The sequence below is a fragment of the Clytia hemisphaerica genome, unplaced genomic scaffold (genome assembly GCF_902728285.1).
Source record: "Clytia hemisphaerica strain Z4C2 unplaced genomic scaffold, Clytia hemisphaerica genome assembly, whole genome shotgun sequence".
Lineage (NCBI taxonomy): Eukaryota > Metazoa > Cnidaria > Hydrozoa > Leptothecata > Clytiidae > Clytia > Clytia hemisphaerica.
The window spans coordinates 85574-111182 of record NW_027104095.1 but is presented as its reverse complement, the minus strand read 5'-3'; the positions used below and the strand labels follow the sequence as shown (position 1 = coordinate 111182).

At 36.0% G+C, this 25609-nt stretch overlaps 1 protein-coding gene across 2 annotated transcripts in view; it reads right to left on the bottom strand.

Annotated features, from left to right (window-relative positions):
• Nucleotides 1-22919, bottom strand: part of LOC136812862 (receptor-type tyrosine-protein phosphatase F-like) — a 28082-nt gene extending 5163 nt beyond the window's left edge. The window contains exons 1-25 of one of the 2 annotated variants that reach the window (XM_067069387.1): nt 22740-22919; nt 21827-22144; nt 20533-20835; nt 17986-18282; nt 17287-17393; nt 16823-17000; nt 15624-15843; nt 15042-15121; nt 14306-14596; nt 13711-13854; nt 13154-13297; nt 11078-11222; nt 10292-10557; nt 9522-9751; nt 8747-8831; nt 8276-8363; nt 7736-7886; nt 7534-7624; nt 6885-6961; nt 6610-6646; nt 5683-5780; nt 4207-4326; nt 2635-2801; nt 1233-1406; nt 753-864 (exon numbers count right to left, since the gene is read on the bottom strand). In XM_067069387.1, coding sequence (XP_066925488.1) covers nt 753-864; nt 1233-1406; nt 2635-2801; nt 4207-4326; nt 5683-5780; nt 6610-6646; nt 6885-6961; nt 7534-7624; nt 7736-7886; nt 8276-8363; nt 8747-8831; nt 9522-9751; nt 10292-10557; nt 11078-11222; nt 13154-13297; nt 13711-13854; nt 14306-14596; nt 15042-15121; nt 15624-15843; nt 16823-17000; nt 17287-17393; nt 17986-18282; nt 20533-20835; nt 21827-22144; nt 22740-22809 — 3993 coding nt within the window. In that variant the 5' untranslated portion in view covers nt 22810-22919. The remainder of the gene's footprint in view (nt 1-752; nt 865-1232; nt 1407-2634; nt 2802-4206; nt 4327-5682; nt 5781-6609; nt 6647-6884; nt 6962-7533; nt 7625-7735; nt 7887-8275; nt 8364-8746; nt 8832-9521; nt 9752-10291; nt 10558-11077; nt 11223-13153; nt 13298-13710; nt 13855-14305; nt 14597-15041; nt 15122-15623; nt 15844-16822; nt 17001-17286; nt 17394-17985; nt 18283-20532; nt 20836-21826; nt 22145-22739) is intronic. The other variant, XM_067069388.1, reaches the window with a different exon arrangement.
• Between the last annotated feature and the right edge of the window lie 2690 nt (nt 22920-25609).

Sequence of the window (25609 nt, the reverse complement as noted above, 5' to 3'; positions counted from 1 at the left end):
GCAAAGGCGAGAACCAAACTATGGTTTCGGCTGAGGTGGAAAAATTTTGATGTCACCTTCTTGTAAATTCATTACCAGATCCCTCAGAAGTTGACCACACAGTCAATGGCTGAAAGGTGTATAAGAACCGACAAGGAATTTTCTGAAGCTCTCTATGACACACTGGTAAAGCGTTTGGTTTATCGACACAAGGTAGAAAATCATATCCTTCAATGAATAACCTCCAGCGGTAGTTCTGATTTGGATAATCACACATCCCTTTGAAAAAGTCCAAGTCACGCATCACGGCTCAAAAATATTCCAAATCACGATCATGTTTTGACCTCTGATCACGCAATCACGAAGAAAAAATTTCCAAATCACCTAATCACGCCATCACGAAAACCGTTTTGGGGGCCCCATAATAAGTCCGTGCATGTCACACACTCACTATAATATGGCCGTGGCTTCATAACATTGGCCACATCCTTTTAGAGCAGAGCGAGATGCTGGAAGAATGATTGATCTGTTACATGATTTTTTCTAATAAGAATCAGTTTTGGATCAGGCTAGGCTGTTCTTAATTTTTTTAAATTTTCAGGTTTAAATATTATTACGATGTTCTTAATAAGGGTTTTAAAATCAGTTGAAATCAGTACTATTTTAGCAATTTCTAAAATCTGAGGCCCAATTTTCAGTCTCTAGTGTTCTTAAAAAATTGTTCTCATAAAAAGGCGTGTATGAGATTTTTCAGACCTAGGCTTTATACGTACCTTAAATTCTTCATGGAAGTTCGTCTTTCCGGTCTTAGGGTCGACCAAATTTAAATAACGGATTTTGCCGACCAATTCTGATGGCTCAATCTCGGTGTTACCACAAATCACACTGAATAAAAGGAGTTTGCATTAGGTTAGAAATTGATAACAAAGGACAATTATAGCTTTACTAAATTTGAAACACTTTAACGGGATTAAATTTTGTGGGGATTAAGCTTTTCGGTTTTCGTGGATTTGGGTGTCGTCTGCGAAATTAAAAGTTGATATTTAAAATTATGAAAAGACCTTATATCTTTGAACAAAATTCCAAAAAATTACCCAAAAAGATTGAAAATAAAACTTCAAAGAAGCAGATAAGCTCAACCAACCGAGAACATAAATCCCATTAAAAGCAAATCTGTTTTTGAACATGTTTTCAAAGCAATAATCATGAGGAATAGAGTTATTATTACTGAAATGACTTAATAATTTTCTCACCTATCAAGTAACGAGACATAGATGAATTTGTACTGTCCTTCAATTTGTACCATAAAGTTGCGTTGCATTCGCATCCGACACACCGTACCATAGATGTCAACCGTTTGATCGTGTTCGATTTGCCGTAAACCTGTCTCGATTGCTATAAACGTACCCGTTCGACCAACGCCTGCCCTGTGAAATGTAAAATAGAACAAATTGTTAGACACTCAGTTCACTCTCCCTAATTCGATCTTCAATGGAACAAGGATACCGTAAGTTGGTCTAATATCGACATCCCTCGTCTAATCCCGACACCCTTTTTTAGAGACAGGAGTAATATGAAAGCTTGAATCACTGATTGAAAAAGGATTATTCCTCTCTGACCGCTAAAGCAAAGAAAAACTATTTTGACCTTTCTATCAATTTCAGCTGATAAAAAGGGTGTCGGAATTAGAGGAGGGGTGTCGACGTTAGACCAAGTTACGGTAGATTCTAATATGATCAGTGAGTATTTGGACAACTTTCCAGTTAAGGGGACCAATGTTTTATATGAATTCGAGAAATTTCTGGAAATGACTAAGACGCCACTTTCATAGGATGGAGTCCCTGGGTTACTCCATTTATGACATTGTTCAAATTACAGAAGTTCGAATTACAGGGATTTGACAATTAATTGAATTTCATTATTGGGTTATTCAAGAAAAAATGTTTACTCTAAAAGGGTACCAACAAAAATGAGCACTAATTATTTTTTTGGAAAAACTTATTAAATTATTCGTTTACATTATATTCCATACATTTGCAAAATCTTTAAAAAATCTCTAAAGCGCTTTAAAAGCACGTTTATAAACCATGGCTTAGCAGCTCTCGTCTAGCAAGTACCTCACCAAAGACCGGAATTTTTCATTCAGTTTCTCGGTTAAGTACACATTAATGATTTTCTGAAAAAAGAAGCATTTCAAGTGTTCTGACGATTTTTCCCTACTGCAAGAGCTTCGAGAATTTAATTGTTTGGAGCACAAAAACCTGCGTTCAAAACATTCAAAAAAGTAACACAGTGGAATAGACGTTACTTCGTAGTGAAGTCTATGGTATAGGCTAGCTCTCGATTGCTAAGTCGCAACGCCTGATCAGCACTATATGATTCTTTCTCCTCTGAGGTAGTCCTACACCCATCCCAATAAATTTCAGAAGACGATGCCTATCGATCTAATTACAGTTGAGTCTCCATAACTCGAAAACACACGGGGAACATAAATTTGTTCGAGTTATCGAGGCTTCGAGTATGGAGTAATGTTTATCAGGCATTGTTATCTAAACGGACACTACAGTAAACTAGTTCGAGTTAAGGAGACGACATTCGAGTTATAGAAATTCGAGTTAAAAAGACTCTACAGTGCATTGGAGTTTGCGGACTTACGAGCAATGAACGACAACGGGACCTTCTTGTCTTCTGTTCTTCATATCTCCCATCACGTGACGTACGAAAGACAGCATGGAGGTCGGGTGTCCGGGTACGCCGTGATCCGGCCAAGACATGTAATGATATTGACGGACCTCACGTTTCCCCATTTCTGGACTGTTCACCTATAATGGTGCATAAAATCTCTTTCGTATATTTATTCACAATTTATAACTTCACACCCCTGTCTCACAGCCCCGGTGGAACCTTTTTCTACAGTGGGGATAAAAATCCCTATTTTTTTTTTCTTTATAATATAGGTTACACGGTACACTAACGAACAAATAAGACGAAACACTACTGACAAAAAATAATAGCCTTATCTTAGCCCCCGCTAGACACCAAGAAGGGATATCGCCAGAGGTACAAGGCTATATAAAAGAAAAAAGGTTTTTGTTTATAAAATTAATATAAAAAAAAACATTAGGAATAGATGGAAAAGGTGAGCTATGATTGTTTGAGATTTAAATAGTTTAAAATAGTGCCCCACTGAACCTACCGGTTTCATGCATAAAAGTAACAAAGGAACAAAGAATTGCTTGGTTTAGAAGTGAAGATAGGCTTTCATCACCATATAATAAAAGCCGACAAAATTTAGAGGGTTTAAGTGGGAAAAAAATTATGCCTATAAGGTATGAAGCTTGTTGAATAGAGATTGTCTTTCATGGGAATATATAGAGCAATGCAAAATAAAGTGTTGTGAATTTTCAACAGAGTTTGTCCGACAACCACAGAAAGGGTCTAAAGTATCACGAAAACCGTGCCTAAACTTGTGCTCATTGAGATGACTGAATCCAACACGAAGCCTATTGAGAAGGACAACACCTTGATTATCAGGGACATCAAAAACATGACACTGGTTCGGTCTCAAAAATTTATAAATAGCTTTCTTAAAGGTTTTGATGGAAGGTAGATTTCTTATATCATCGTCCAGGATATTCCATTGAGATATGCAGTAGGGAAAGAAAGCGTTTCGGAAACGTTAAGTCCGTATATTAAGAGGATAAATAGGATTTCTTGTTCTCAGAGCTATGGGTGCTATAAGCCTTGCTGGCAGGTAGTTACGTAAATAAGACGGAGTCAAGTTGTTTATGATTTTATAGAAGAATGTCATTCTTCTTGCAAAACGCCTGTCAGCAAGGCTTTCAAGACCAAGCTCAGAGTATATTTTATCCTGAGACGTTCCATGAAAACAGCCTGTGATGGCTAAACAGGCATTGTATTGAATGGTTTCCAGCTTCTGCACAAAAGAGGCATTACCTGGACGGTCATATACGATATCACCGTAGTCAAGATGAGGTCTAATGAAAGATTTATAAATAGTTAGCAGAGATTTCCTAGGTACATGTTTGCGAAGTCTGTTAATGAGGCCAATAACTTTATTGGCCCTATCAAAATCCCAATGGCGAATGAAATTTTATTGTTCCAAGGTTAAAGAATCCAGTAGGGATCTATACTAGAGCTAAGTCACGTGTCTGAAAGAACAACATAAAATAACGAACTTAAAAATTATCACGAATTCCGACATACCTTATGAAGTGTGAACACACGGACAGTGTAATCCGTCATTTCACTGACGGAGTTGACGGTGACGACAATTGATCCGTATTGCAAAGCCTTTCCTTCTGGCCAGTACTGTTCACATTTCACCTTTAAGAAGGGGAGAAAGAGAAAAATATAAAATATTGGTCTTTATTTCTCGATAATATATTCTATCATCGGCGATCCAGAAAATATCGGCAATATTATGATTGGTTAAAAAGATTACAATATATCTTGTATTTTACATGTACAAAATAAAAATTGACGAAAAGATGTTGTTGCATTGTAGCGGTAACAGCAATCAAACGTTACTTTTTCTACAAAAGTGCCCTGCGCTTTTTATCCAACACAAAAAGTGCATTTTTTTGGGTCGTCCCAGATTTTCCGTATATTAGGACGGAAAAATCTCGGAATTCGTAAAATATTTCTCATATTTTTTTTTCATCATTAATTTCTTGATCTCCAAAAGTATATCGGTTCTTCTTACAAGAAATTGAAATATTTTATGTACCTTAAAGGAAGAAATTTTGGCGGGAATTTAATTTGGCGGATGACCAGAAAAGTTTTTTCAGAGGGAATTTAATTTGGCGGCTGGACGAAAAAACTAAATTTGGCGGGAATTTAATTTGGCGGATGGACGAAAAAACTAAATTTGGCGGGAATTTAATTTGGCGGTCGCTTAAAAATTTAACCTTAAGATGGCGTCAAAACAGCGAAAAAATAGCAAAAACACCTTAAAAGAGATCATATTTTCAAAATGTTTAATTTGGCGGATGGCGGAAAAAAGAAATTTTGGCGGATTTCAGTCAAATCCGCCAAATCCGCCAAATTTTCTTTCCGCCAAAATTTCTTCCTTTAAGGTATATGTAATGTATATAAAATTCTACGATTCAAACGAAGTGGACAGCTAAGTCAGTAATGGAAGCTTAGGATACATTTTTATTTTCAAGTTAACTTTTTGATGACGTAATCTTTTTCCCAAAGCGAAAATAATTCAAGATTCGCATCACTGCAATGTCTTCGAAATCACACCATAGACCCAACCGCTGATGGGTTGTAAGTGACGTAAAATCGGCCATTACGTCACTTGCAACCAAACAGCTGTTGGGTCCGTGATGTAATGTCAGAAGACATTGCAACAGTGCATATCATGAATTGAAGCTAGATTCAACATTGAAGAATCACTGTAATTGTCTGACGCTCTGTCGACTCTTTTGCCGACCACATGCTAAGTTGATGACGTATCTAGTTGACTCTGTCTTATTCCAACTCTCTTTTTTTCGAATTAGAGAAAGGTTCGAATTTCTACCTGAGAGGACCAATATTTTAGCTCAAAATTAAAGACAGAGATTCGAATAATAGAGGTTCGAATTGGAGAGAGAAAACATTGGAATTATCAAAATCAACATTTTCAAAAATCTATTTGAGAACCTTAGCATCAATGAAATATTCTTTCGAACGAACCTTATTATCTTCTACGAGTCGTGTCAGCATGACAATAGTGGCCGTGTTTTGTTCCCAGACCATTCTCCAAAAATCAAGTACAGTTTCTGGTAGCGGGCCTAAAAAGACGGGCGAAATACAATGATATAGTTGACTCTCGATAACTCGAACTCGAATCTTATTTATTCGAGAGATTCGAATTACAGAGATATTTAAGTTACAGAGATATTTAAGTTACAGAGAGATTCGAATTATAGAAAGAATATTGAGAAGATTTCTCTTTGACGGGAATAAGTTCGAATTATAAAAAGATTCGAATAATAGAAGTTCGAATAAGCGGCGAGAGTCTACTATAGTCTAAGACAAGACACGGGACAAGTTTTAATCTCTCTATCATCAACAAGTATTGTAAGATTGCGCCGATGCTTTTTATAATTATAATAATAGTTTATGTTATTGTCGAACGTGTGCAACGCACTGGGCATTTCAACTTCAGTAGCTTCAAATTATCAGGCAAGATTGTAGCAAAATAAACCAAAAATTTAGTATCCAGGCCCCAAACGTCAATATTTTCAAAAAATTAAAAAACACCCAAAAACATTCACCAAAGGAGCAAGTGTGCCAAATTTCTGACAAATGGTCCGACAAATTGTCCGAACATTTTTGAAGCACCCGTCGCCCTGGAATATTTGTGACAGACAGACAGACTGTAGTTGAGAAAACTTCCCAATAAGCTGAAAAAGGTTATGATACAAAAAGCAAGTTGGCAAAAATAAAGAAATGTTTACGTATCAGGGCATATTAGAGCTGAAAAAGGGGAAACTTTCTGTGAGAAACTAGCTGAAAATATTTAAAAATATCAACGGAGCTTTTTTCCATCAAGGGATAGCTAGTTGTGTTGACAATATCATACAATTTTTATGTTTGTTTTTGTGTTTGAGAGCCTACCTTGCGCTGCTATGAATTTCTTTTGCTGTTGGTAGCCCTGCAAAAAGGTGACAGAAAAAACTAACTAAGATGAAAAAGATAATGGGAATATAGTTTGAATAGAGCCGATATAGCCATATAGCCGTATACTACCATTGACGACCGACGAGGATGTTCCACTGAGGTCCGAAAATGGACCCTACTTGAAACTCATGTTTTGAAAATTTTTGATATAAACTGCAGCTAATAAACCCTCTAGATATAGAAATACAATACTGTTTGTTTGTTGCACCTACATTGATAAAATTCGCGTTGATATATGTTGAATAGGGGTCATTATCGATTTGATTGAGCATCACTCGCGAGTGGTCGTCTGTAAAAGAAAAATTAGGAAAAATGAAGTTTGAAACGCTTAATTATCACGTTTTAAAAGGATAGCTTTCATTGGCTTTTCAGGTAAAAGTTAAAGTTAAGTGTTCATTTACTTAGTAAAGAAGTAAAATAGATCATTACATAAATCATGTATAAATCCCTTATATTTCATGTCCATGTCCAGTCAGCTCGTTTATCTATATACGGAAAAAAACATGGAAGGAACGTTGAGCTCTCGGAGCACTTCACATCTTTCCTTGCCCAATATAAGATGTACTATGTATAACATCATATCATATTACGTATAATCACGATCAGTTCCAGAGGCCCTCGTGCGCCTAGAACTTTGTTACATTATAATAATAATAATAATAATAATAATAATAAAGGCGCAAAAAAAAAGGTGCGCGAAAAAAGATTTTTATCGCGCAAGAGACTGAGTGTTTTCATGTCTTTTCTCCCTTTTTACCTATATTTTTCATCAAAAACACTCAAAATATCCCAAAATTATACAAGATGATGCGAAAATTAGGGGCACGAAAATGAAATGCGAGCGAAGATTATGGTACTTACATGCTACAATGTTACCGTATCTGTTCTTAGACAGGTTGCCAGACATTTGACTGTTCTCCCATGTGAAGGAATGTACTGGAATGCGCACCGACTAAAAAGTAAAATAAAGAAGTTACATAATGCAGAAAAGAAACATTTTCAGGGTTTTTAATGAAAATACAATTGACGCTCCCTAAAGGCCGGTCTCTTTTTGACGTCTTACCTCGTATTCTGTTTGGATGCCATGATCACTGTTGGCTAATTGTTGCCCAACGTAAGCCTGCAACTCGCTGGTACGAATGACTTTACTTTTATTGATGGCCGTCATATCGAATTGATCGCCTTGACGCACTTCTTCGTAACGATCTCGCCTCCTGTTTACATGAAAAATAAGTACACACTCTTTAAAGATTTTCTCTTTTTAATGATAGAAACTATAAAAAGTTAAGAATGTGTATACTCGAAAGAAAGCTTTTTCAACCTCGTCCCCGTGTATCCCAGGCTTTATTTACGTTACTGATTGACGCCAGAGAATATTATCTAGCGCTACCAGTAAGCATAAAAAAGCTGATAATACGCAGGGAACGAGGTTGAAACCAATTATATTTCTTTACCATTCCTGTGGGCATAGACATAAAGCAACTGAATTATCTTGGAAGTTCCAGTGAAAAAGTTTTTTTTTCATCTTGATTTGTCTCTATCATTGGAGTATGGCGTAAAAAATTGGCGTAAAAAATTGGCTTAAAAAATTGGATATAGTTACCTTCCGACCAGTAAGAAGATGGCTATCACCATGGCAATAAGTAAAATAACAGCTAGACACGCGATCAAAATGTAATGCCATGGAAATCCTGAAATAAAAAGGGGGTTGCCAAATTATCACCGATGTTTTATTTATCAAATACTTGTAAAGACTGTGTGGATTGTGTATTTTGGATAACAATTACAATGAAGTATTCTATACACCTTCTAATAAGGAATAACTTTATAAGAAAGTGACGCCGGCTAAAGCCTCAAGCCTCAGAGCCTCATTTATTATTCAGAAATGGCTAAAGAAAATTTCGATTTTAAGAACCTTTTAAGTCAGTAAGTAAATGGCGTAAATAAGGAAATTTAAGTCTTGGGATAAGTTTTGCCGTGAAATCTCCTTCTCAATTAGTTTTTTCAATGTTGTTGCTAATATCAGAATTAAAGCAGAATTATATTTCTTTAGGTGACAAAATAAAACACTGACCAGCCGGCGCTACATCGGTGGTGAACTGAAATCTAGCGCTGTCTCCTCTCAATCGATCATTGTTTACATTCACTTGGGCAGCAAGCTAAAGGTATCAAAGAAAAAGAAGTATTTCAAAAGTCAATTTAAGAATAATTTTATTTACGCGAGAAGCTTTTCGATGAAAACCATCTTTATTCTTAATTTCTCGAATGACTGATTTGAACCAAAAAAAATTCAATTCGTTTTAAGAATGCATTCATTTTATTTTATTTTGCTTCTTATTTCTCAACCAATATGTATCGTATCAATTTTTAAGAAACGCTGTGTAAAAAAAAATAGTCCCTCATACCTCAAATAATGACTTTCAGAAATCTCTTTCTTTCAGTACTTCCAGAACTTTCTAGACTTTTTTTTTCATTTCAATGATTTATTTGCCTGCATATGTAATGGATTTAAGAATGGAAAATAGAAAACTAAAAAGGAAAGCAGGCCAGGAAGGAAATTAGACCATGTTCAGACGAAACGGTTCCGAAACAAGTGTGAACGTCAAAATTCGAAACGTCAAAAAAGAAGACGTTACAAAGCAAAACAGATCGAAACGGTTTCGCTCCACTTTTTTCATCGGAACGGAACTGCTCCGTTTTCTTGCCCCAAAACGTTCCAAAACCAATATAAACACACTCGATCTATAACGAAAATCATACCGGAGCGAAACGGAACAGTAACGTGTGAACATGGTCTTGGCATGCCAGGCATCTGATCAACGGAATTGTAACCTGTGCGTCTCTCTTACCTCTATTTCATAGCGTTTTTCAGCTTCCAAATCTTTGATTGAAGTTGTATGAATCTCGTTCAGTGGGAAATATTTAATGATAGTCAGCTCTTTTGTCAGTCTATCAATGGTGTACAGTTTGATTGAATAACTGCCGATAATGCCGTTAGGGCGGTTGGGTGAACGCCACGAAAAAGTTATGGCGTCGTGGGCGGCAGTGTAATTGGTTAAAATTTCGGGTTTGGACGGGTCTGAAATAGACAAAAACCTTTACTTAAAGGATATGTATTGAAGGTTAAGCGATGCTCCCAGAGTGCTCTACAAGGTGAACGAGCATGATACAATTTTCAGAAGAAAAAAAACACAATTTGCTTCAATGTAATAATTTTCATGTTCTTACTTAGAGGATAGATTTTTACTCTTCCGTGCAAAAATACCATATTTCTGTGACCCGTAAAGTGAGATTTAGAGGTTCCCCAGCTTTCATGGAAGAACCCGGTTGACTCTGTAGTTAGTAACAGATAAGATCAGTGTTTGGATATCCTAAATTCAAAACATTGGCAACAACTAAAAATAAACTTTTGGCTTCACCTCCCTTAGAGCAAATAGTTCAAACAAATTCAGCTCAGCGTAAAGACTAAAGCGAAAACCTAAACATAGTGGTATCGTTCGAACACCGAATGAAGCCATTCTATAGGTTAGAAGTGACGTAACACTTGAATGCAACCAATAGAATGGCTTTATCTCGTTTCGGAGCGAAACGAAACCGTCACGTGCGAACATGGTCTTACTTCCAGCACTTGAGGAGCCAAACAGTTCTTTAGAGTATGGTCCCCAGCCTGCTTTCGTCTTCTCTTGAACGTTAAACCCGTATTTCGTATACGCAAGCAAGCCGTCGATAGTGACACGACGTTCGCGATCTTTCGGTTTGTTTGACACCGTCAAATTGACAAGAATGTAACGGAAATTCAACGTCGATCGACGCCGTCTCTTTTTGTCGGTTTGTGTAAAGTTGCACGGATTGTCGTCGCCCACACAATAAGCGTCTTTCCACCATCTAAAAACGGACAATAAGAAAAAAATCAAGAAGATGTACCAACGGAGGAGGGCTGGCCCTACCCGCTGACGATTGAGTCATTCTGTTTTAGTTAAGCCTTTTAAATTTTTGACCGAAAATAAAATCATTTGTGTTGTATCTTCTAAAATTTGGTACAAAGTTTGGGAAACAATTGACCAACTTTATGAGGTAATGACCAAAAAATCCCAAAATTGATCGTACCGGGTTTATGACATAACTACTGACTAAGTTTTGAATACTAAGTTTTTACCTAAGTTCCAACTTTATTCTCCCTGAAAAGATATTAGGAAGAAAGAAAGAAATTCCAAGTGAACAATTCTATGAGGCAATGGGCAAAAATTTGTTCTCTGATCGATGTTACCAGTGGCGACATTAACTTTTGTTAGGTTTCAAATACTGAGATTTTACCTTGACCATAACATCTCCTGACCAAGTCCCAACTTTATTCACATTGATGAAAAGATATCAAAGAGAGGAATTTCCTGTCTGAGATACTCACCTTATTTGATAGGCTGTGATAACACCGTTCAAATCGGTTGGTTCTTTCCATGAAACGAGAGCGGTATGGATGGCCACGTGACCTTTCTCATTGTTGGAGATTTGACGATTCATTTTGATGGTGATCTCGTTCGGAACACTCGGTGCTAAATGAAGAAATACACGAATCACGAGCAAAAGAAACTTGGGCAAAGACTCTCTAAAAAGAGAGTAACGCCCATAGATTTATATAAAGCCGAAGGACTAGATGTCGTGCTTTGGCTAAAAAGTCTGCCGTGGTTAGGTAGGTCACGTGACATTACAATAGAATTTCAGCGTATGACCAATCAGAAGCTACGCAGATTTTTGAAAAACAATAGAAACTATATTTCTTGCGATATTCACTTTTTTTGCCTGCGATGGCTTAAAGTACGATATGTAGCTTTTCGAGCTTCATAAATCTATGGTAATACACCAACAACATATTTCATTCATCCTTTAACTCGAACCTCTATAGTTAGAATGTCTCTTTAACTCGAACAAGTTTTCTTCTACCTTCAGTCAGCACTTCCTCATAAACCTTACAAATTTGTGTTCCCCATGCGTGTTAGAGTCATGGAGACTCCATTGTAAGACCATGTTCGCACATGACGGTTCCGTTTCGCTCCGAAACAAAATGAAGCCATTCTATTGGTTACATTCAAGTTTAACGTCACTTCTAAACAATAGAATGGCTTCATTCCGTTTCGGAGCGACATGGAACCGTCACGTGTGAACATGGTCTAATATTTGATAAGGCTGTGATATAAGTTGATAGCTGTCCAGTTATCACGCGTTAGAAATGCCCACTTCAGAAAAGTATTTAAAAGACTTGATGTTCACCTGTCACGGTGAAAAGCTCGGTGTTAATGAAGAAATGGTAAAGAGTCTCCATAAATCGAACACGCACGGGGAACACAGATTTGTTCCAGTCAAAGAAACTTCGAGTTATGGAGTAAGGTTTATAAGATATTGTCAACTGAAGGGACAAGAAGATTTTGTTCGAGTTAAGGAGACATTCGAGTTGTAAAGGTTTGAGTTAAAGAGACTCTACTGTATTTGATAAAATTGTGATAAAAGTTAATTATCGCTTATCACTTGTTAGAAGGGCCCATTTTAGAAAGGTCTGAAAAACATTTTAAAAACTTTCACTGCGCTTACAAATTGTACGAATGGCCCACTTTAGGAAAGTATTTAAAAAGGATTTGTGTTCACCTGTCCCGTTTAAATTCGAGGGATATAGTTTACTCCGCTTAAACATTTTATTATACGAGTACTCAGGGTCCAGCCCTGAGGATGGCCCAAAAAATAAGCAGCTTTGCCTTAGCAACCTAGCCCGAAACTGAGCATGAACCGGGAAAGCAGCCAAAATACCTAAAAAAAGAGGCATTTTCGACATTACCTTGCATTAAAATGGGTATCAATGGAATGTAATAATGGAATTGAATGCCAAAATTGAGGTATTTTGGACATAAACTGGGATAAAAAGACAAATCTTTTGAAGTTGTTAAGGCATCTTTTGTTCAAAATTCATAAGATGGCTCAAATCCAGAAAATCCCTAGTAAATCCAGCCCTGAGCTGCTTTAAAAAAAGCGTACCCGAGTCGCACTGATGAGTCCTGGGAATGAATTCAGAACTTCAATTCCTTGAGCACTCTAATTATAAACTCTCTGACACTCAACAGCAGTCTACGCTCGCTTACCCAAGCCGCACTGAAGAGTCCTGGGAAGGACGAAACACGTGTCTGCAGATAGATAGTAGAATTTAAATGTTTTGTATCGATAGATAGATGAAAAGAGATATAATACACCATACCCTCATTTTTCAACCTTTTTTCGACTTTTTGAAAAGTAATATTTTAGCATTTAGGTAATAACCTTTGATGTAGTTAACCATATTTGACAAACAACCCATCAAAATTTAAGTTAATCCTTCCTCTTTTCCATGCAAAAGGATTGATTCTTTAACAGTTTATAGAACTCGAGAAATTTTGACTTTTTTCTGCCGACACCCAGTATTTTACTGAACTCGATAAAATAAGAAAGTTATTTAACATACCAGCCTCCAGAGTCTTATGAGTAACTGCTGTAATTTTCCCTTGGTGGTTTTCTGTCAAAGCTTGAACTTTGATCTCGTATCCTTTGTAAGCACTCAGCCCTGACAGTTCTATTGAAGACTTATCTGGACTGACCGTCTTATAGTCTGAAAAATAGAAAGAGCGTTCTCAGAAATTAATACACGTATACAACATGACGTTTTTGAATCCATGAAACACAGGGGAATAGCTCAAAAAATTGACCCTTCTCTTGAGAAAAATTATATACGGCCGAAATATGACACGAAGGTTCCTTATGTATAAACACACAAAAAACCCGTCTTCAATTCAAATATACACATGCCATTAATTAACAATTCGGCGTGTAAATTATATTACATTGTATATATGATATGGGTAAAAAGTATTCTTTTAGTTTGTTGGTAAAAATGACTTTAGTTTTTCTACTTTGTTTGTAAAAACTCCAATACAAAAAGATGGTTTAAATTATTCAAGAACATCGGCAATCAAGAAAATCATTAAAAACGTCATCAATCAATGACATGTTAAGAAAACTTACTTTCATCCTTTTGATACGTCTTGTACGTAATCTTGTAATACGTTAACACGCCACCACGTTGATAGGGCGGTAATGGTTCCCAACGGACGATAATGTTTGTGCCATTGACGTCCTCCACAGTCACTTTGGATGGTGCGCCAGGTTCTAAAGAGGATGAGATAGATTTTAAAGGTTTCTGGTTTCCCATACAAAAATCAGAACAAAAACAAAAATAGACTATATTTTGAAATTGGCTGATATTAAATTGGCCTGGTCCAGTGTTTCAAATACAAGCGAGTTTATGTATTTGCACTTCTAAAGACGGCGGTGTTAAACTGAAGTGATTTGGAATAACCCGCAGTTTTGATACACAAAATCGAGGACGATAAAAATGCTGATTTACCATAACGTAAAATAGTAATAGTAACGTAAGTTATCGACCGCAATCGGACTCGACCATTGTTTGACATAGATCCATGTCAAAATCAACTTTCAGTTTTATCTTAAATAAGAACAAGATAAGAACAATTTGAGGCTCAAAGTGCCGAAAAAAACAGCCGAGCCTCAAAGAGTTTACAGGTTCTTATAAAAAAATTGTATTTACTAAATAACTTACGGCTTTCCAAAGTAGTAACTTCAGAAGAATTGTAGGGTCCAAAGTCCACTGTTTGAGCACGAATTTCAACAGTATACTTAACGAAGGAATACAAGCCATCAAGCTTCTTTTCTAAAGTATCGGTGTCCGATATAGAGACCGTCTCTTCAACCGTGTTTGCACCGTCGTAGAAAGAATATCGGATTTCATACTGTCTGATTATGCCATTTGGTTTGAGCGGTTTTTCCCAAGTGATGATAAAGTAGTTGGCGCTAATAGATTTGGCTTGGATGTTGACTGGTGCGGATGGTGCTGTATGTTACAAAATGATATATATTATTAAAGGTTTTATTTTTGTTCCCGTTTCATATCAGACACGTATTTCATGCCAGGACAGTGTCTACTTATTGTTATATTATGCTGATATAAGCAAAAAAATGGTTTTCTTTTCCTCTTTTTGGCCAATGTTGCTCCACATCCGTGTCAATATATATAAATCTTTTCATAAATTACGTCACGAGCAAGCTTACGTCGTTTTCAAAATATTGCTATGGTAATTGATACCAAGAGGAGCTAATAAGAAGTTTACTCGATTTATCAAAGTAAAACTTGACTCTTGATTACTTGTGAGGGATTTAATTACCATTGTGATGTTTTCAAAACGAGGCAGGCATTGCACTCCAGCTAATTTACGAGAAGACCCATCATCAATGTTTCTATAATAACCAAAGTTTGTAAGTAATGAAAGCTTTTTTACCTGACTGAGTTGTAGTGAAGGTCGTCGTGGCCGTGATGACTTTGTGCTCACCGCTATTTTCTTGTCCCGTTACTTTGTACCTTGAGAGAAGAAATGCCTTTGAATCAATTGTGCCTCACGGTTAGCCTATACTAGACGTCACCCACTTTCGCGCGAAATGGGCGAAAGTTTTTTTCTTAACCTTTTTTTGCCTGAAGAAAAGATCACGTCATAAAAAAGTTTCGCGAGAACAAAAGAAAAAGTTGTAGGAAGTTTTACTTTTTTCATCCGTTATGACCAATGGAATTGCTTCATTTTTCAACCGACCAATGACCTTTCAAAAAGGTCAGAGAGTTTTCGCTCATGTCGCGCGAAAGTACAGATCGGCCTTAACGTCTATTCCACTTTGCGCTTAAAATACCACAATATTGCGCTCAAGAACAGGATAGGAATAACATGAGGTTTAAAGTGTTAAAGAAATACAGCGTATAGGAGAGAATAAACGAACAAACGTTAGATGAACGTTAATACAACGTCCTCCTAGCGTCAATGGCATTCAAAATACGTTAGATGAACGCTGAAAAAAGTGTGTATTATACTTACGTAGTATATGGCATCAGGTTTGTCAGATTCACCAAACTGTCGCTGGCAATTTCATTTAACGTCAAATTTCGAACTTCCGATTCAACATTAGAGATAATAGAATACAATTTAAGGACGACGAAATAATCTGGTGATTGCTTGGCGAATTGATGGTCACTAAGACGCAGTTGCGCACTGTCATTTCCAGTTTTGAATGTACTGATTTTCAGGTTGCCCATTTCTAAAAGTAAATTGATGGAGAGTTTATCAAGAAATAAAGAACCAACTTACAATACACCTTTTTGACCGTAGCCGCCAATTGCCGCGCGGGCATTTTTTTGTCCGCTGTATCCCACTAAAACCGTCCCAGTCCTTTTTTCGCACCTATAGACAATAGTAAAATGTGTCAAAAAAGGATTGGATCGAGTTTAGGGGGATAATTGAATAATTAAGTGGCACACACCTGACCGCGCGAATACGCTCGAAAAGGTGTATTGCCACACGGTGTTTCATGCTGGTGGTATTGTACATTTTATTTCAATCTATGTAGAGTTTATAAGTTAGAAATAGTTAGAAATTCAGAAACGTGATAGGAAATAATATGTAATCATTTAGACACTAAAGATTATTTCTACCAATGCTAGAAATGATTGAAATTATTTTATCATCTTTCAATAGGTAGAGATGATTCATACCTTATTGGTGAAAACTGATTGGTCTAGGTATTCTTTTATTAATCGCATGCTGTTCGCCAAAGAGTCTCAGATATAATCTAGATGGTCGAGTTTCTAACTTGCCAGTGTCCGACGCAAAAGTTGACTTTCAAAATTAATGCTCAAAATCCAATTTTCTGCGAACTTTTGTTGAAACAAATGGATGGAGGGCAAAAAGCTTATCTAATGTTCTGGCGGATTGGCAGGCGCCCAAAGTGAACCAATTTCCCAACGGTGAGGAATGACAGTCGCCATTTAATATGTCGTATCCCCAGTCGGACTCAACAGCCCTTGCCCGTAAAGCTGAAAATATTTTGGTTGGACCCGACATTCCCCGAAAACGATGGCTGAAGTTTAGGCCCACAGTGCAAAGTCCTTGACGCAGTCTGGTGAAATTACGTAATCTAATTCTTTGAGATTTTGAAAAGTTTCCCGACCTTCAGAGCATTTTTAGCTTGTCGGATGAAAATTTCTGCATCTTGGTAGATTTTCTAAACTAGACCTTACCAATAGGTGTTCGAACCGTCAATTGTTCTGAATATGGCCCTGAACCAACAAGAGTTGAAGCTTGAACTTTGATGAAATACACCGTATCGGGCGCCAAATTTGGCACCATGATTTGTGAATTTTCGCCCGAAACCGTCGATGTTTCACTTGTCGATGACCCATTGTTTTTATACACAACCTGGATATGAAAGATAATGATCAAAATCTAAAAATCAGGTTTCGTCTTATTATCAGGAACTTTCCAATACACTTTATTTGAGATAAATTGGTACGTTGTAAAACAATTAATTTTGTTTAAAAAAAAGGTTTTAAAAAATCTTAACGTACTTCTATACTGTCTGTTACTTTCACCCCTTTTTGTCGAATGCTGGAAAAGTTTAATTCTAAGTTTTTCAATAATTATAACCAACAGTTCACATCAAACTTTTTCTGCGATGGATATCTACTTTCAAAAAAAATCTTACTTCGTAATTGGTAATGTTGCCATTCGGCATTTTGGGCGTGTCCCAAGCCACAACAAAAGACGTAGACTGAACTTCAGTGACAATTACATTCTCGGGAGCTGACGGAGCTAAGAAAATGATACCAGAAGTTTCAAAAAAATGTACAAGTTTGAATTAAGATTATGAGAAAATTAAAAAAAGCAATAAATTTAAACCTTTCACCATCAGAAAGAGGAAAGGCTTATAACTTTTGAACACGTGGAGCAAATTTAAAGTATGACGAGTTAAAATTTCAAGTTAGTCTTTCCTCCTTCCAATGGCGAAAAGTTTGGATTTAAAACATTTTTAGTTTTGTCACTAAGTATTCTTTAAACTTTTACACTTTTTTTTTCAAAACACCCGGCATGATAAGAAATTTCTAGCAGAATAACGCAATTCTGATCATAGTGTGTTCTGATTGGTTTTGCTGTCTATAAACAATGTTTATAAGCCGAGCCATAAATGTAAATCAGCATTTTTACCGTTCTCTTATTTGCGGGTCAGGACTACGGGATTTTCCGCATCGCTTTAGTCACTCCACCGTCCTCGAAAATACCAACTCACACAAGTTGATAAAAAATAAATTAAAGCCGATTAATAATTTAAAAAAGTCTCAAAAATTTAACAAGTCAGAGGTCTGGGAAAAATTTACTGGTTTCTCAGTATTCGTTTATAACTTACTATCTTCTTCAGTCGTAAAAGTGATTCCAATCACATCACCAGCAAAGGTGCCAACTTTCTCTTGTCCTGATACATTGTATTGAGTACCAGCTTCTAAGCTATCAAGTGCCCAAGAGGGCGGATTATCACCTAGATTTTGTCGTTTGATTTCAGTCGTTTGGCCAGATTTGATGGAGTATAATATCAACTCTATCGAGTAGCCCGGGTGGGTCGATTTTTCGTCGAATTTATGATTGTTGATGTTGATTGTAGCGCTGTTCTTACTGAGGTCTGACGCTTCCAAGGCCAATTTGAAGTCTGAAAAAATAGGAAGTGATAAAGCCTTTTCGTCAACTAAGTTCTTGAGACCGAAATCATACTTTTATGAAAACAGTGTTTTTATAATTATAAAAAAATCTGCTTGGAAGAACTTGCCACAAAACCTACGAGACATACATTTATTATTTCTATCATCTTAATTCTTAGCGATGTCTTACATACATTTATATGTTTTTTCACGGCTTGAACCCCTCACCATGACTGAGGCCCCTTCCTACAACTTGTAAAAGTCGCTTAAAATATTTTTCAACAGGGGGAGACCTATTCCTAAGCCTAAGGGCACATAGAACTTGTGTCTAAGCCATGTCTTTGTACTGGATTAGAGGTTTGATCTTAAGGTTTGGTTTCGGTCAACACTAAGCCTCGTCTTCGTGTAAAATCATTCTTCATAAACAAACACAGATTCGATTTTCCTTTTTGAAAGAGGAAATTTTATCATCTCATTTTCCTTTTTGAGATTCGAATGGCAATGGAAGTAAAGAGCTTTTTAACACATAACCTGTTAATGAGATGAAAGAAGTGATGTGAATAGGTAAGTCAAATCGTTAACCATATAGTTCGGAAGGGGGTCACTACCCCCCCCCCCCTAGTCTAGAGCAACCCCCATCCAGCTGCTCTAGGTTCTACCCCCTTTCAAAGTCATCGGGATTTTTCCCCCTACTTTGAAGACATTATTTCCCACTCATATTAACTAAAATGATAGCATATTCACTCTTAAAAAGAGGTGCTTTTGAGTCTATTCGTATAATCCCTTCTGAAAATTGGTTTAAATAGATAACAAGACGACTTGAAGTCGAAAATTTCGCCTAGAATTTGAACTACATGGGAAAAACAAGAAGTAGATGAAGCTAATCTGAAATCTACTTTACATCGAGCCTTGATGAACAATTTTACAACAAGAACAACGAGGCTTAAAATCGCTAAAAAAATAAGACCAATTTAAGAACAATTGTCGTTTAATTTTTAAAAACTCTCATAAAGTATATGCTTATAAAAAATAGATATGCTCTTATTACACGCCATCTCTTGTTTACTTTGTAAGAACTAATTACCGAAAAGTTTATCACCATCTATCAAGAGTTATTGATTTGATTCTTATAAAGTATATGCTTATAAGAAAAATAAATATGCTCATATTGTGCCCCATCCCTTGTTTACTTTCTAAGAACTAATTACCGAAAGGTATATCACCGTCTATCAAGAGTTATTGAATTGATTCTTATAAAGTATATGCTTATAAGAAAAATAAATATGCTCATTGTGCCCCATCCCTTGTTTACTTTGTAAGAACTAATTACCGAAAGGTATATTACCGTCTATTAAGAGTTATTGATTTGATTCTTATAAAGTAAATGCTTATAAGAAAAGTAAATATGCTCATATCGTGCCCCATCCCTTGGTTACTTTGAAAGAACTAATTACCGAAAGTTATACCACCGTCTATCAAGAGTTATTGATTTGATTCTTATAAAGTATATGCTTATAAGAAAATAAAAAAAAAAAAAAACTGTGAAGCTAAAAACGCAAAGATATAATGACGTAATCCAAAGAAAACCTGCGAAGATCTTCCGTGGTTATACGAGCGTGTAATTTGTAAATTGATTTTAGTGAGTTTGTCCACCGTATCAAGTACTTTCGTTTTCTAAATTTTCGTCCGATATCGCACCATGCCTATCGTAATACTTTCGCTAAGGCGAAATTAAAAAAGGGGTGCGAACTATGTAACTGTAAGAAGATTGATTCGTCCGTAGTCGTTTATATGACATTTCCAGTTTTGGGCACTAGAGCATTTTGATAAAGTAAACTTTCCCTTATTCTTAATTCGAACTTGTTCCCAGTACCCGTCAAGGAGAGACACTCTAAATATACTTTCTACGATTCGAATCTCTCTGTAGTCCGAACAAATAAGATTCCTCCCGTTCAAGTTTGAATTAGCGGGAGTCGACTGTATCTCAAAACAAAGCGTGTACATGCTTTAACCTTCTTTGAGAATAAAAACAATAGGAATGGGCTTTTCTAGAATTTTACCCCCACTGTTGAGGATATTGATTTTTCGAATTATCGAAAGTATCGAACCCCCTGGATATCTACTTGAAAAGACACTTTACCGCCTGGATTTCCGCTCCCTTGTAGATATTTAACCCCCTGGATATCCTCAACAGGGAGGGGGCACGGACTATTTCTTGAAAAGTCCAATATTTAAAAAAACAGTCCGACAAAAATCTATACCTAGGACTGTGAGAAAGGAACTTGTACTAATGCTGCCCATCATGTAGTGAAAAACAACTGACACGTTGCCAGTGTCCCTGGCTGTTGCATTATTTATAATAAGTGCACTATTCAAAGTGTAATTATCGGGACTAAGTCTTTCGATATGATAAATCCGGGTGTTATTCAGGGCTCGCACGTGAACATTGTTAAGTTTCCAACTGGCTATGGGTTTAGGGTGACCTCGAACTGTGGAATCTATCCGGAGAACATTGCCGGCGGGGATAACGTATTCATTGTCAGGTTTTGTAACGAAGGAAAGTTCTAGAAAGTATAAGCGAATACTGTGCGATGGTTAGATAAGGTGGATAGTGCGTATTTGTGCGTGATGTCAATGTATTGTTGGGTGGATAACGGTAAAAAAAGTATTTTAAGACTTTAGCCTGTAATATACAACTGTCAATCCTTAATGGCGCGGGCAGCTTATAAAGGCCCGTCTCCACTTTCGCGCGACATGAGCGAAAACCTTACGTTTTTGTAAGGTCATTGGTCGGTTGAAAAACGAACCAATTAAATTGGTCGAAATTGACGTAACGATTGAAAAAAGTAGAACTTCCTTCAACTGTTTTTTTGTTCGCGCGAAACTTTTTTATGACGTAATCTTTTCTTCAGGCAAACAAGGTTAAAAAAAAAACTGTCGCCCATTTCGCACGAAAGTTAGAGACCGGCCTTTATTAGCCAGTACCTTCCCACAAAGCAAATTTTTTCTTTGTAACAGGCGTTAAATTGCGATAAAAAAGCGGTTTTCGTCTAACAGGCTAGGCCTTTATAGAAACTGGTAATAAATTCGACGGTATCGAAAAGACCAGCAGAGGAGCGCTCTTGTAAAAAATATAAGATACCCTTGCATTGAAGTGATACAATCACGATAATTTAGTTGAGCTACATATTCGAAAGTTTGCACTCAACCGCAGAGGATCAAAGAAATGTATCTCACGTGGCAAGAGCTTACTTGGCCTGTTTGAGAGGCAGTCTAAAAATGCCGCGAGCGTTTGACAAAATTTTCCTTGCAGATTCAATACCAGTTCCCTAAAAAAGCCGACCAACTTTTTGACCAATATTCCTTTACATTTTTAACTTCTACAAAATTTTTCAGATGCTTAAAATTATCTGAAGATAATTAAGTAAAATCCTTCATATTTATTTTTACTGATTATCGAATTTGGCTGCTTCAATTGACCCTCCCTCCTTTTCTTCCAAATGAACTGATTCTACAGAGCTGAAAGACAGGATAGACAGAAAGACTAGGACGTACCAAAAATCGCGACATCATATAATCTTTCAACACTTCCGTCTGCGTTCGAAGCCTCGCATTTGTACTCGCCTCGATTGTCCAGATCTAAAGTTTCAATCTTTAAAGTGCTGGTGGTCTTATTCTTATCCTGTTCTTCGATGGTATTCGAAGTGATGGTCAAACCGTCTTGTTGGCTGTCTATGATTTTATCTTTTAAATACCATTTTAGAGTTGCAGTTGGACTTGACTCGGCCACACATTGGAATTGTAATTGGTCACCGGTTTTGTGTGTTAGTCGGGTTTTCTCTTGACTTGGTGTTGTAATCTCTGGTGCAGCTCCTATTTTGTATAACAAAATGTTATCATTTTAGGCGTTATGAGTGAAATACAATATTTACACTGTCTGCACCCCAAAATGTAGGTGAACCCCAAAATGTAGGTTTTTAGTTTCGTACCAAAAACCATGAATATTGGTCGATTTTTTAGAAAGTTATGTATGAAAAAGTGAACCTACATTTTGGGGTGCAGTGACGTAAAAATATGAAATTTCAAACTTGTATATTGATCATCTGAAAAACTTTGAGAATGAATAATGCACCAGGAAAGATTATTATGGGGTAAATAAGTTGTAACAAGTCTATTTTTTCCTTTCCAAAGCTTTTCTTTCGCGTCAGAAGAAAAACAAAATTTACCGATAGTGCAGACAGTGTAAGGAGACCAAAACATTTTAAAGAAAGATTTCTTTCACGACAGAAAAAAAATTAGCAGAAACTTTGACTACAGCATAGATGAATTTACAATTAGGAAAGCTTAAGTGCCGCTTCGGCACTAGACTATAAAAACAAGATAGTATTTCAATGTATAATACAATAAATTTTCAACTGTTATTTCAAATTGGGGGAGTTGAGCTTTAAAAAAATAAATTAAGCCGTACCTTGGACAGCAACACAACATATCAAGCCAATATATAGGATGCTGAAAATAATATGTAATCTCTTGCCCATGCTAGTAAGTTGTGACCAATATTTTGTATTTCTTCTTGGTATAAAATGTTTGTATAGTTTTATAGTATCATTGTTGAGTAGTTTTAATTCTTTTTGTGTTTTTTAGTCCTGAAATGATAAAAATTGAAATGAAATTAGTTTCTTGATATAAAAGCCAACTTTAACGTCACGTCCTTACTACAAAACAAAAGGAGGTGGTTATTTATTTAAAAAAAACATTAGAGCAAATTATCATAACATAAGCAGTAAAGCATCAAAATAATATGCTATAGTACCAAAATATTTCTAAACAGAACGTTTAGAAAAACATTACGTACAATTTAGCATTATTTTCTCTCAATTTCTTAGAATCCAAAATGGCTTTCGTTTTCTAATTGAGAAACAATGATCATAAAAAGGTACAAAAGCGATTTCGACCCTTGTTTACTTTAGAAGATTCCCTTAAAAAACCACATATACTGTAATCAGCTCTATGCACGAATTCATAATAATCGTGACGTAATGTTTTATACCGAAGCACCAGAGTGTTTGCGAATATATTTAGATTCAAACAATACTAGTGGCAAACGCTTAGGTTATTTTGAATACCTTATATAGAATATTACTTCATTAATATCATGAATTAGAAAGAAGCTGACTCTCAGCATTTGGATAAATACAAGAAAATCAGGCACAAAAAAGCTCAAATTGACGAACGAACGAACGAACGAACGGACAAAGGTTAATTTATAGGACCTCCACCCACCGGGGTAGGTCCAAAAAGCTCAAATTGACCCTCGAACTTGATTCCTTTCATTTGAGGTTCCAAATTCAAACTTCAACATAAAGGATTGAAGCATCTACTGTAACAAGTAGTCTGGACTAATAATGAAGTCTGAAAAACCTTCATTTTTAATGCATTCCAAAAGTGTGTTACGTGTTGTATGTATCTTATTTTGATTGGTTGCACATCTTTATGTCTTTTTATGTTTCACTTCACTAAGTATTATTTGTACATGACTATCCAAAGACACATGTTTCATCCTTCCAAGGACAAACAGTGCGGCTCTAGTAAGTGAGCATACACTGTTGTCGACCAAGATTGCTCTAGCGAGCACCTCACTAAAAACCGGGATTTTTTATCTCGTTTCTTAGTAAACTCCACTTTAACGATTTTCGAAAAAAGATGCCTTTTTGATGTGTTTTGACGCAAATTCAATATTTCCTTACTGCAAGAACTTCAAAAGTTTAAAAAAGTGAAGTATTTGTAGCCCGAAAGAAGTCGCAAAGTGGAATAATTGCGTAAAAAAACACGAGTGACGTCTAGTATAGACTGTTGTCGACCAAGATTGCTCATACAATACATCCAAATAAACATGAAAAACATAGATGGATCATTATCCTCTATCAAACACTATGACATTAACTTTTTCACAAGTTTTAGAAAAATTGTGTTGAGAACAAAATCAAGTTATCATATTACAGATAATCTTTTTGTCAATCTGAACTAATCATCAGACAAACGTATTAAAATTGCTGACGTCATCAAAAAGCATCATAACTTGTTTAAAACTTTGTCGAGCCAAAACAGAAACAATATCCCTTCTGAAAACTAGTTTCACTTTCATTCGACACGTTCTTTTACAAGCGTTTTGCACTTCCAAATGCATTTTTTGAAACCTGAATATACTTTGTTATCATTATCCTAAAGTAATGGTTAAAATTTCAAATTACACATTCTTATTTTTGTAAATTTGGTGGAAGCTCACGTTTCGAATTTAAATGAAACAAGAAGTATGTAGGCCGTGAAGGCCCAGCTACTTAAAAAAGTAGATACTAGAAGCTTTGTCCGTTTGGTATATCTACAAGACGCCATTTCTTCCAAAATGAACTTGAATTGATCTTAAATATCAGCAAAAAAAAATAAAAAGGGGCAAATTTTTTTAAATATTGAACGTAAGCAAGAGTAAAACTTGGGTTTATAGAAAAGAAATCTGGCACAGAAAGTCACAGAAACATAGCCATGGAGAGGGCTGTTGAGATTGCAAAAGTGAGTATCAAAAGTGAAAGTGGTACCTAGAAATAAAATGGCAGAAGTAAGAAACTCACATTATATTGTGTAAACACAAAAAAATTCCAAAAAAACATGAAAACATTCATTAGCAAATTTTATGAAAATGCAACAAATCCACTTATGATATCATTCTTCACTCATGGCCGAAGTCCAGCACTACTTTCATGCAAAAGTGATAACCATTTTCTCATTGAGTCACGTAAAACAGTCAAACGTTTAAAAGGTCAACTCAAATATCAGGATGCAAAAACATGTTCCAGGAACCACAGACAAAGAAAAACAATTTTTGTAATTATTGCCTTACTTTGACAATAAGAAAGTAATTACATATATTCACTTTTTAATGAGTAATTTTTGGCATGCTAAAAGGAACAACACTAATGAGTTTGTTTAATGCGTATGCAAAGTGTCATTAATCTAACAGATTTCCTGAAAAAGTCTAATGCAAAAAGATGAGTAAAATGCACATTGGTCTCAGGAGATTGGATCTAGCTCCCCTTGCCGTTTTTCATGAAGACTGTCACTCTCCTTTCTATTTTTAATAGATATCTCCCCAAATTAAAATTGTCTATAGTATTGAGTGTATCTTGGTCAAAGAGCTGGTTTTCACTGTGTATGTAGATAAATAAAATCCCAATGATATCTTCAAACTTTTCAGTAAACTACGTTTTAAATGGTAAAAAGCTTTAAAACTGAATAAAAGGAACAGACATGTAAAAAAAAGGTCAATCTGAACTTTCCAAAAGC